Consider the following 11,545-nt stretch of genomic DNA (forward strand, 5'->3'; position numbering starts at 1 on the left):
ATGATATGAGGTACAATCTTCCCATACACACCCTGTTCATTTCCCCCCTAGAACTCATAGTCTTGAAAAATAAATGTAAAGAAAGAACAATAAGAGACTTTAAAATTCAACTCTTTTATTTGTTGGAGTTGAAGGTTGACAGTTTCCATTTTTGTTGTATATAATTGGTCTGTGAGTGAGGCAATTTCAGATCCAGAAGGTGAAACTTCACACTTCTGGCCCTGATCAAAACACACCATAACAGGTTAACTCTTCGCCGACAGCGTTTGGCCAAACCATCAGAAGACTGCAGCATCCGTCGTGCTGAATGGCTTTCCCGTCTTTCCTCTAAATGTGCCTGCACTAAAACCAGATTTGCTCAGAGAAAACTCATGCGTAGTCTATTCTATTCTTTTCTATTTTTGAAGAGGATGGAGGGGAGGAAAACGACAAAAAGAGGAAGCCACAACAGTCGGTCAGAAGTGGCCCAGAACGGGTCAGGACATGCGTCACAATCCCCAAAGTGCATTCTGGGAGCTGATGCTTGGGGGAGGGGGTTACTGCCTGGAGTGCCCAACCATGAAAAGGGCGAAGAGACAGGTTGGGAATTTGAGCCATCAAATACATCCAAAGGTTATACCATGGCCGATAGCAAATGTCCCGTTTCCTGACTCGACAGTAAAATGTACAGATCAATCACGGACTATATTAATCTATAAATTATATTGCACAGAAAACAAAAAAAATTGAAACAAAATGCATATAAATAGTACCTCTGAGTGAAATGTACATTACATACAATAGATGCCTCCTAGCTTGAAATAAATAAATAAATAACTCAAATACAGAAAAAAAAAAAGGTTTCTTTTTTTTTCACATTTCTTTCGAATGATGTGTGCCATGATATGTATACTGTATCTCCAAAAAACGAGTGTTTGAGTGTGTGTGTGTGTGTGTACATGTGTGAGGTAGAACTCAGAAAGACGCACCACAGAAGAGAGGAGCATCTGCAACGGAGAGGACTGAAATCATTGAACTGAGTAAGGGCACTTAAATTAAATATGTTAAATATCAGACAGCTGTGAATAATGTCTGAAAGAACCTGCCAAAAGGGTAAAGTGACTCATTTAGACTTAGTCTCTGGTGACAGTCCCCACATACAGAACTCATTCTAGCCGGTGGAGTGGCCTATATTCAAATTGTTACAGGGCTAACGGTTATCACTGGCTCCTCACTATGTCACGTTTCTATTCACTTACATTCACCCTGTTCCTCCTCATCCAACAGACCCTCTCCTACGAAATTACATCTAAGTAACTAAACAAGTTTAAAATACAGTCAGTTAACAATATGCTATAGTAAAAAAAAAGAAATTCAGTGTCAGGGCAACAGACCATTCGACTGCTCGTCAAGATGCGCACAATCAGAGGTGACGTAATACTAAGAAATAAGTTAAGCCGGATACACCAAAAAGGACGCTTTCTACAAGAAAGATGAGGAACGATATCAAAATAAAATCATTCATTTGCAATCCGAGATGAAGTGCGCCAATAGTCTACCGTTAAAAAGATAACTGGTGTCCAATTCATCCAAATGTCCCAGAAACGATACAAAAATGCCAAAATGAACAATTCAAAAAAAATATAGTCAACGTAATATTGCAGTGCTAACAGTGAGGTATTCGCCTGTTCAGCAGTAGCTAAAAAACAGCAATGTGTAAAGTACACTCGACATCCCTCTCTTTCGTTTACATACATCACAGATTCACATCAAAACATACTCTGATTCTTCGCAGCAAAAATACAGTAATAATGATACAATTTCAAACCACAATCATTTACAGCAGTATAGGAGGGGAGGGGGGAGGGGGTACATTAAAAGTGTACCTGTACATTAAAAGCGCAGCTCTACAAACTAACATGAGAAGTTCCGTTGGCCTAAATCCTCTCCCATCACACTCGCTGATGAGGAAAGGGGTTGCTTTTTGTGTGCAGGTGTGTGTTTGGTGTGTACGTATGTGTGTGTGCGTTATCTGCAGCAGGCCAGAGCACCCAGAGAGGTGTGGCTGTCCAAGCTGCTGTCTGTTTCGGAGGTCATGGTGGGGTCGCTGCTCGGGTCGGTGGGCTCCGTGGACATGGACGAGACGTCGTTGGCCGAGGAGGAGGAGGACGTGGGCTGAGGGGGGCTGTCGATCACTGCTGCACCTGTGCTGCGAAAAACACACGTCAACGCATAGGTTTCATTGGAGTCACAAATGCCCCGAACATTTTTTATTCCCAGAAAACACTTGCAGGTCAAAAGATGTGTCGTTTAGACAACTTTAGTCAGGAAATATAACAAAATTATTCTAAAAATATTCTCATTTCATTCTCAAAATAGTACGTCTTTTTTTATATTGATAAATATTTCATTTATTTCAATATGCTGTTGTACTTTACATTGAAATAATGACTGTTTAACCACATTAATCACAGATTTAACAGACTGTAGAAAGCTTTTTTTAAAAGAGAAATTATTAAGCTATTTGCATTATTCAATAATGGATAGTGATTACTCACCTAGAGGAGGCGGCTGGCCTCTTATCACGCCGTTTCTTGTCCACTCCTCCCATTCACTCACTTCCTTATAAATTAGCACTACAAATTAAAGACCAGGAAAAGGTTACGTGTGGCAAGAGAGAGAGAGAAATATCACTGATGGGTGTAGCACAGAATTCGTTGCACTTTGTCTGAGCGCTCGCAGTGTATTGCATGTACGGTCCAGTCCAAACAGCATCATGTGTCTAACTTGGACGGGCTGTGCTGGTGTGACCCTTCTAAAAATGAATGAGGGGTCATTATCACCAGGCAGAGGTTAGGATGAGCTCATCCCCGCTGCACAACTGAAAGTGATATTTACTCATAATCTGAAGTCCTCCCATGCGCCACAGAATCGGGTTCCCCCCCGCAGTGGAAAACACTAACTGAGAGGCTTCCAAAGGGGATTTCAAGTCACACAACTCACCCTCTGGCATCTATAGCGGAGATACAGAGCTCCACGGGCAACAATGTCTGTAAACAACTGACTGGATGCTCACACATTCACCAGCTGTCCTACCGGATTTCTTTAGACATTGTTTATTTTTGTGGTTTCCGTGAATAGCAAATAATCACGTCACCGCCGGTGAACTACTAATCATAGAATATGACCAGCATTTCTATTTCAACACATCTGATTTGTACCAAATTTAATTTATTAAGTATCGTGAATAGATTTAATAGCGACTGTCATAGCAACTGGATATTAATATATCAGATGTTGAATTAACCAGCTGGTTCATTAATTCATCTTCTGAACTGATAACTTGGAGTTGCGGTGGTAAAACAATGTGGACGCCCAACAAAATGTCAAAATAACTGCGTTTAATCGGACTAAACCTCTTTGGAAATCCCAGCGCTGCCTTGGGAGCCAGAGGGTAAACGATACGCTGGAACTGAATGTGGAGCGTTGAGTGCAGTGTTAAGAATCTTAGCATGCTGTCTCACCTTTCCACTCGTCCACGGTATGATCCCGCTCATCCAGCTGTTTGTCTAGGACCTTTGGAGGGGGCTGAGAAAGAGAAAATGGCTTGAATGGCACATTGGTAATACCAGGGCGATGCCAACTTTCCACTGATGTAATGTGATGTCATTCAAATCCCATGCGACCCTTTTGAGGATCACGCGCTCCGATCGGTGATCCACTTACCGCTTCCACTTCAGCTGGGTCGTACCAAACGTTGATATAGGGGTGCTGCAGGGCCTCATCTACGGATATGCGCTTGGAGGCATCGATCACTAACATCTTGGCTAAGAGATCTCTAGCTTGGCTCGCTGAAGGGGAGAAGCAACAAATACATGAGATGTTCTGTGTTCTCTACGTCACGATATGATTAAAAAAAAAAACACTACCTTTCAGTTTGTTGTGGTCAGAGTCGGCAGGGAAGAGAACATCTGGGAAGAGCTTCTCAAAGCTGTAGCCGGCGTAGCGGGGCCTGTTTTCTACGTACGTTCTTACTGACTGGTTCAACTTCATTACAAAATCCTGAGTCGGCGTGCCGAGCTGCTCAATGACCTTGTTCCACTGGTCGATGTCTGAAGTGTAAATGTTAAGGAAATCGAGAGAATTCCCTCAAACACACACACATACAGTAACACACCATTAGGGCAACCATGTAACTGTACAGCTTGCATTTTGTAATCCACACACATACTTCCATCTCAGGATCTATCTTATATTATATTATATTATACTACTGCCCTGTATGTCCTGGTTTGCCTTCGATATTCTCACAGTGGGTGGGTGCAGCAGAGCAACGATGGAGGACGGGGAGGAAAACTTGAAAATGAATAAAGCAGAGTGACAGAAGGGAAACATTCAACATGGCGTTGCTTTCTCTCTTCACACAGAATGAAGTGACGACAATCAATGATGGGGAAGGATACGATCAGTGCCGGGGAACAACACGCTTCCCCTGATCATCTCGGCCACTATGCAGCCCACTGACCACACGTCCACTGGAGGTGGACGTTTAGATGACGGGGAGGTGGACATGCAGACAAAATGGTGAGATTTTTTTTTTTTTTAAATAAAAAAAAAAGCACAAACAAAAGTGAGAAGAACGCAAGCAAGAATGGCAGTGGTGGGATGGAAATGAAACATGCAGCATCAGCCAGATCTATGACGGAGCAAGGCAGTGTTGAAGCAAATGAAAACTGACATGTTTACAACCCACGCCGGCTAGAAAGCCTCAAATAAGGCATGCTGCAACAAGCCTGGCACAACATGCTGTAATTAAGCCAAAAATGGATAATTAGTGCAGATCTGACACGGCAAAAACACTTCACAAGAACTGTTGAAAGATTGAAGAAAACGTGAAGAAGAATTTAAAAAACGACCCAAGGATACAGTCCCTTCCTGGGAAGAGGATTTTATGGCGAACCATTTCCGCCAGTATGCAGCCCACAGACCATATGTCCACTAGTGAAGTGGGCCGCGGTAAACAAAGCCGATGAGAGAAACGCAGGTTAGTGACACGTAGGACGCCAGTTAGTGAGCACTTCCTTACAAATAAACCCCATCATGTGCAGAAGCACCATGCAGCTGACACAGTGTTAACAGCAAGATTCATCTTCAGGCCCCTATATGTGGCTCATAATACAAGAAAACAGTACACGGTCCACTACAGTGTAACATCAGTGAAAATCAACAAGGGTGCAGCTCGACGGAGTGACGGATACAGAACATAGAGCATCACTAACCATTGGCCTGGTAGCCCATGCCCAGGATAACCTCCGGTGCTCTGTAGTAGCGCGTTACCACATACGGTGTCATCAGGAGGCCCGTGGCAGCCGTCCGAGCCAAGCCAAAGTCCAAAATCTTCAGTGTGCAATCTGACTTGACAACTATGTTACTGGGCTTGAGGTCCTACAGAGGAACACACACCAAAAAATAAATAAATACATGTTTTCTTAATAGGAAGCAATGACAAATGACAAAAAATACGATTGTATTAGAGCAAGAAAAGTGGCCTGGGGGAGGGAAACACCATTCTGAGGTAAAATGGTGCATTTTTCAACCAATTTTTTTAATGATCACAATATTAGTAATAGCCTGATACATAATCCACCATGACTAGAATCCAGCTGCTAGTCCAGGTCCAGGTTCAAGCTCCTGCAGCAGCTATTTCATGTTTCTCTGCAGTGAACACTGCTCATTAAAGGTGTAGAAATAGGGAAGCGCCTGGCTTTACAACCAGCCTCCTCTCACCGAGTCAAGGATGTAGGGAAAATGGCTTCATTGCTTTCCGGCATATCAGAGTACAACAGGAGAACACCGAGCGGTTTGCACTCACGCCGGGTCTTTCTCTGGGCGTGGCTGGAAAGAGGAGTCCTGACATTTTAACTACATCCTTGACTAAGTGTGAGTCCACCTGAACTAAGCCTCTTATACAACCGAGAGCACCCAGTATTCTCTCTATTTTCCTTATTAAAGGTGTTTTGCTTCGTGGCAAATGCATTTAAAGTTTACAGTAGTGGCATTTTACAATACTGATTTTGTCAGTGCTTCTTCATTCCTAGAAATTCTGTTTTGTTGAAGATGCATCATTCCCTTAAAAAAGGCCATTTCTTAATATATATTGAATATAATATAGGCGATTAGACATGATATAATTTGTGGTGAGACGCACACCTGGCTGCATGTTTCTTAAACTAAGCAATCGTAAATCACATCAGCTTCAGTTACCAGTAATTCAGTGTTATTTCATTCAGAATGTCCGATATATTTTCAGGGCGAATTTTGTTGGTTAATTAAAAGACTATATTCATCACCTCACGGTGTGCCAGTTGACCGTTTGCCCTAACACTTCAGTGTCAAGTGTCACCGCAGGTTTAACGGTTCGTCTCCGGGTCACTGGCCTGGCATCGGTCTATGCCGTCACGGCCAGCTGATCTGATGCTTACCCTGTGAATGATGCCGGCGGCGTGGAGGTGTTTGATGCCACACAGCGTCTGATAAAGCAGATAAGACAGCCTCTCGTGGTCCAGCTCCATCTGAATCACCTGGCACAGGTTGGCATCCATCAGCTCCATCACCAAATACCTGACAGCGCAGAAAATGGGTTTCAGCAAGAAGGTAACTCAATTTTATGAACATTACATCCTGTATGCTATAAAACAAAGCACATCCACAAATACACGTAGTTACTTACACATCTTGGAAGTCTTCTAATGATTTTTGTGGTGTGAATACATTTAATAGGCCAATGATCTGTGGGTATAAAATGACATAAATCATTTATACGTCAAATAAAACTTGAAATGTTCCCGTTCTGAAAGTGCCACGCCTCCCGCTGGTCATGTGACAGAAAAACATTTGCATACTTACATTTTTGTGGTTGACACATTTCATCAGGACGAGCTCCCTATACGCCCTCTTGGCATGGGTTTGATTCTGAAATGGCCGACTCAGCTTCTTGATGGCAACATTTCGCTCAAGGTTCTGGTCGTAAGCGGAGCTGAGGAACCGAGTTAGCAGACCATTTCAAAATATGATAACAGCATAATTGGTATTAGAGATTATAGGTTACAAAAGTGCAAACGAAGGAAAGCAATTCACAGTTAATATAAATCTCGAGGTGGCAAATATTTGTTGGTTCTCATGAATGTTCCAGTGACGTATCGGAAACAGTGAGCCATATTTCAGCAAGAAGCTGTTGACTGAATACAGAAGAGGTTGCAAACACTCACCAGACGATCCCCTGCGCTCCCGAGCCGATGGGTCTTAGATTCTGGTATCGCTTCAGTACTGTGAACGTCGAATCCCCAACATCTAGGCTGTAGAACTCTCTTTCCCGCTTGTTTTTATTCATGGTGAAATCTTCGATTACTGCTTTCTGCGCATCCAAAAATGTCCTCTGCGTACACAAAAAAATGGGCACACTTTTAAATATTTTCTTGGACTACACCAATGAAGCTGGAAAACCAGCCAAAAATCAGAGAGTTCAAATCCCTGCTCCCAAGACGACGGATGAGAATAGGAGAAAAGCCGCTGCTGAATGTCACACTTCAGGCCAGCGCTGCGGCTCTTTATCTCAGCAACTCGGCAAAAAACGCACCAGGATGGAAGACTCGATACCATCAGCAGTGGTGGCAGAACAGCAGGCGACGGGGAAGGTCTACTCCTATCGTGTGAAACACGACTCTCCCAATGGCTCTGCCACACTGGAAAACCAAGCCTGGTGATAATTCCTATAAGTTTGGACCCCGGCCCAGGACTCCAGCCCAGTTCTACAAGCGGGTCTTCCACACACGCATGTTAACTGGGTCAAGTTGCACCACGCGGCTGTGAGCCCAGATAAGACGCAACACAGAGACACCAATTTGTGTGCATCACGTCCCCCCGTCGAACATGTCTCACTGAAGCGAAACCAAGTGGAAATCTAAAAAGAAGAAGAAGAAGAAAAAGGAGGCTTCCTTTCCCTTTCCGCAATGCCATAATAAGCAACGTAATCGCCCTCCCCACACATCCAGCCTGCCGACACACGGCCCATATGAGGGATTTAATTGCCAGAATAAAATGAGTCAGCTCTCCTTCTGTTCCTCCAACGTCACAAAGACGTACATAACATCCACCTCCCTCACAACATGAAAATAGACATGCCGCCTCTGTTATATTTCAGACAGGAAGACAATTACACTATCGCAGCTTGAATGGTGTTGCAGTTACGGCATAGTACTGTTCGCGGTCTATATCCAGTTATCTGCTACTCTGTGGTAGGGTAATTACTGGAGTAATGGCTGTCCATGAGGATAATTAAGGTCAGGACATTGTATGGAGAGAATCACAGGCTGGCTTGATCGCCTTAATTCCTATTTATTCCCATAAGTGTTAATATTACTGCCCCTGCTGTGAAATAACTAGTATTGATGCTTACAACGACACGCTGCATCGACAAATACCTCCACAAGCGACGGCACACTATTAGATTGCAGTTGTGTGTCAGCTGCAACATTTACACCGTGCAGGGAAGCAGCAGCCACATCAGTAGTCTCAGCAGCACCTCAGAGGTCTGGACCTCATGGTAGGGAGATGTAATGCATCTAGGTGATGTCTAGCATGCTATCATGTGGAAAGCCAGACTGTAAAAATACAGGATACAGAAAAAAATACATTTTCCCATATGATTTATTTAAGGTAATTTGATTTTTCACTATAAAAAAAGTTGTGCATCTTATCTGTGACACAATAAATATGAATTGAAATGAACATTACTAGAGTGCACTCTAATCTCTCTCTCAGCTGATACACTTTAATGATTTAAAGTATGGCTTCCAATGCACATACATAAATGACAATTCACATCCTGGCAACAGTGGTTAACATACATATTATATTAAACCCATTCCTATGGAAAACGGTTCACATATCAACACAGCAATGATATAACATAAACCATAACAGCCCACCTTAAAGTAGAATACTGTATAATATGATTTTACATAGGTGGAATATCTAATGTGCATGCATCCCTGACATATGACCCTCATCTCTGTGTATCCTGCACATATAAGACCAATGCAAATCTGACATGCTTTTTTTTTTTTTTACTCCACACATGCAAACTGTCAGCAGGGCGTAGAAACCACAGAAACAGAGGCTCCATCTCCCACTCTCAGATGGATCATATCGACCCCTTGTTTATTGCAACTCGATGTCAGCGTGTTAACCTTGACCACTCGACCCCTCGTCACGTCGGCGACACTGGGAGCATGCAGGTTAAAAAAAATGGCTGTAAAAGCCGCAGAGAGCTGAAAAAAAAAAAAAAAAAAAAACCCGCCGGACACTGAACAAGAAGACGCGATCATGACAGCCATACCGGGATATGCCGGGGCCTGCTGCCGAAAACACGGTGCGCAGTCGGAGCAGCTGCCGCTCAGACCTCACGGTCTGTAGGCGACGTGGTGGACGGATCAGTGCAACGACGCGGACAAAAGAAAAGGCAGCATTTTCGGTCGAGTTAACACGACGAAGCCGCGATGTAACAGCCTCGAACAACAACGGTGGAGCAGCGTGCACACGGCGACGAAACGACCCTCCCCCACGGCCAAACAATAAGCACGTCTGAGGTGCAGAGAGGTGCGAATCCTCATCTTACCTCCCGAACGAAGCGATCGATCCGCCCTGCGATCCGACCACTGGCGAAATGCTCCGGACTATTTGTTTGTGCCGCCGGTAAAGAGCGATTTATTCCGTTGTGCGGCTTAAAAATACATGACCTCACCGAATTCACTTGCCTACGTTTTCCATCTGGCTACTACTGACAGGCCAGGACGCGCAGTGCGCACGGGGCATGCGTCCCAGCAGTACGTCACTCATCCACAGAGACACACCCACCTCCTCCTCCATCCTTCCTTCCTCCCTTCCTCCCTTCCTCCCTTCCTTCCTTCCGTCCTTCCTTCCTTTCTTCTGCTCTATCTATCTATCTATCTATCTATCTATCTATCTATCTATCTATCTATCTATCTATCTATCTATCTATCTATCGTGTTTGGTCCACTTCCGTTCAAAACATGATCATATTATTTTATGCTCGGGCTGATTGGCCTCACTGAAAATATAGACCCTTTACAGCATGATAGTGATTGGTCATATGTCTGTTCCACTATTGCACACGTCCTGTTGAGTGAAATATTTATAAATGATAAATAATTATAATTGAAGCGTGGAAATTAAAAATGAAGCTGCACATTTTTTTTGCTGGTTTAAATTTCATAACATATTTGTTTTGTGGTGACAATAAAGAGGCGGTTTGCTTTATGGACCACTGAGCTCACACAGGTCAAAAAAAAAAGTATTTTTTTTCTGTAACTAAACCTAAATGCATTTGGAAACGGATGCTCTCAAACTGTCATTGTTGCAAAATCCTTCACAGGGGTAAATGGAAGGACAGCCCAATGTCCACATGAAGGGTAGCCTATATAGTGAGACAGGCATGCTGTTTCAAGCAAAAAAGTGTTTATATATAGACACATCTGACATTAATATGTGTTTAAATGTGTTCTTTTTTAATGTAAACATAGAGATGGAATTTGATGATATTGTATGCCATAAATAGATAGATAGATAGATAGATAGATAGATAGATAGATAGATAGATAGATAGATAGATAGATAGATAGATAGATGCTGCAGTGACACCTAATGAACTGAGGGCTATTGCATGTTCAGAGTCATCAGGACAACATTTAGCTGACATCTTCTTTCGGGATCGTTTGAGGACTGTGTGACATGCATATGAGGCTCTGCAGAAACCCATAGCTACACACAGCGTGCACCATCTAGTCTCTATACGGGCTGCACTACAACAGCGGGTGTATCCACGCACGGAGCCATGCTCTGCGAAGGCATGTGACTGAATGAGGACATTAAGGTAAAAAAAAAAAAAAAAAATACGTTCACTTAGTAGTTTTGGATTCTCCCTGCACCCACCTGACATCCCGGTTGTTATCATCCGTGTCCCTGCGCAGACACCCCGGGGCCTGCGGAGACACGCTGCGCGCAATAGCGAAGGGATCGCGGCATGGATAAACGTCCCAGCACCGAGTCCCGCAGCGAGACGAGGCTACTACGGTGTCTTACCCCTTGTTCGAGGAGAGCCCGCAGTGTTATGATCATCGTGGGGGAGCAGCCCTACGGCAGCAGCAGCAGCAGCAGGCTACAATCCGCGCGTTTGGCCGAGGTCGTTCGTCCTTCCCAGGCGTCTCTCTAGCGCACGTATACGGCCGGGGGGATCCACCGCACCTTTGGGCGTCAGGCGGATTAGGTAAAAAAAAAAAAAAAAAAAAAGAAACGGTTACGGTGTAGCTGATCCCACGCCACCCCGCTATTGGTGGCGCTGACCTGTCGCCGTCAAACCGCGAGGCTAATCCAATTAAGTGTTTAAAGGCGAGACGCTAAGAATAGCCCCAATTACAGTCCAAAAGTTTCTGATCCCCGAGCGTGGTTTGCCGGTGGTCATAGAGCAAATGAACGGGGGGGCACCATG

The 11,545-nt window shown here is 44.0% G+C and overlaps 1 protein-coding gene across 4 annotated transcripts; it reads right to left on the reverse strand.

The window, feature by feature from the left end:
* Positions 1-98: 98 nt before the first annotated feature.
* Positions 99-11,284, reverse strand: mapk8a (mitogen-activated protein kinase 8a). Of its 4 annotated transcripts, none has more exons than XM_084020566.1 (12): positions 11,140-11,284; positions 7,248-7,414; positions 6,886-7,015; positions 6,710-6,768; positions 6,462-6,600; positions 5,259-5,424; positions 4,906-4,977; positions 3,909-4,091; positions 3,706-3,830; positions 3,504-3,567; positions 2,538-2,615; positions 99-2,188 (listed from the first exon to the last, which is right to left on the reverse strand). In XM_084020566.1, the coding sequence occupies exons 1-12, from the start codon at positions 11,173-11,175 to the stop codon at positions 2,172-2,174; spliced, it is 1,236 nt and encodes a 411-aa protein (XP_083876692.1). In that variant the 5' UTR covers positions 11,176-11,284; the 3' UTR covers positions 99-2,171. The 4 variants fall into 4 exon arrangements, with proteins under 4 accessions (XP_083876692.1, XP_083876690.1, XP_083876689.1 ...); XM_084020564.1 differs by lacking the exon at positions 4,906-4,977 and adding an exon at positions 4,443-4,514 and having other exon boundaries at positions 99-2,183; positions 11,140-11,283; XM_084020563.1 differs by having other exon boundaries at positions 99-2,183; positions 11,140-11,283.
* Between the last annotated feature and the right edge of the window lie 261 nt (positions 11,285-11,545).

Source organism: Eutrigla gurnardus (genome assembly GCF_963514095.1).
Source record: "Eutrigla gurnardus genome assembly, chromosome: 11".
Classification (NCBI taxonomy): domain Eukaryota; kingdom Metazoa; phylum Chordata; class Actinopteri; order Perciformes; family Triglidae; genus Eutrigla; species Eutrigla gurnardus.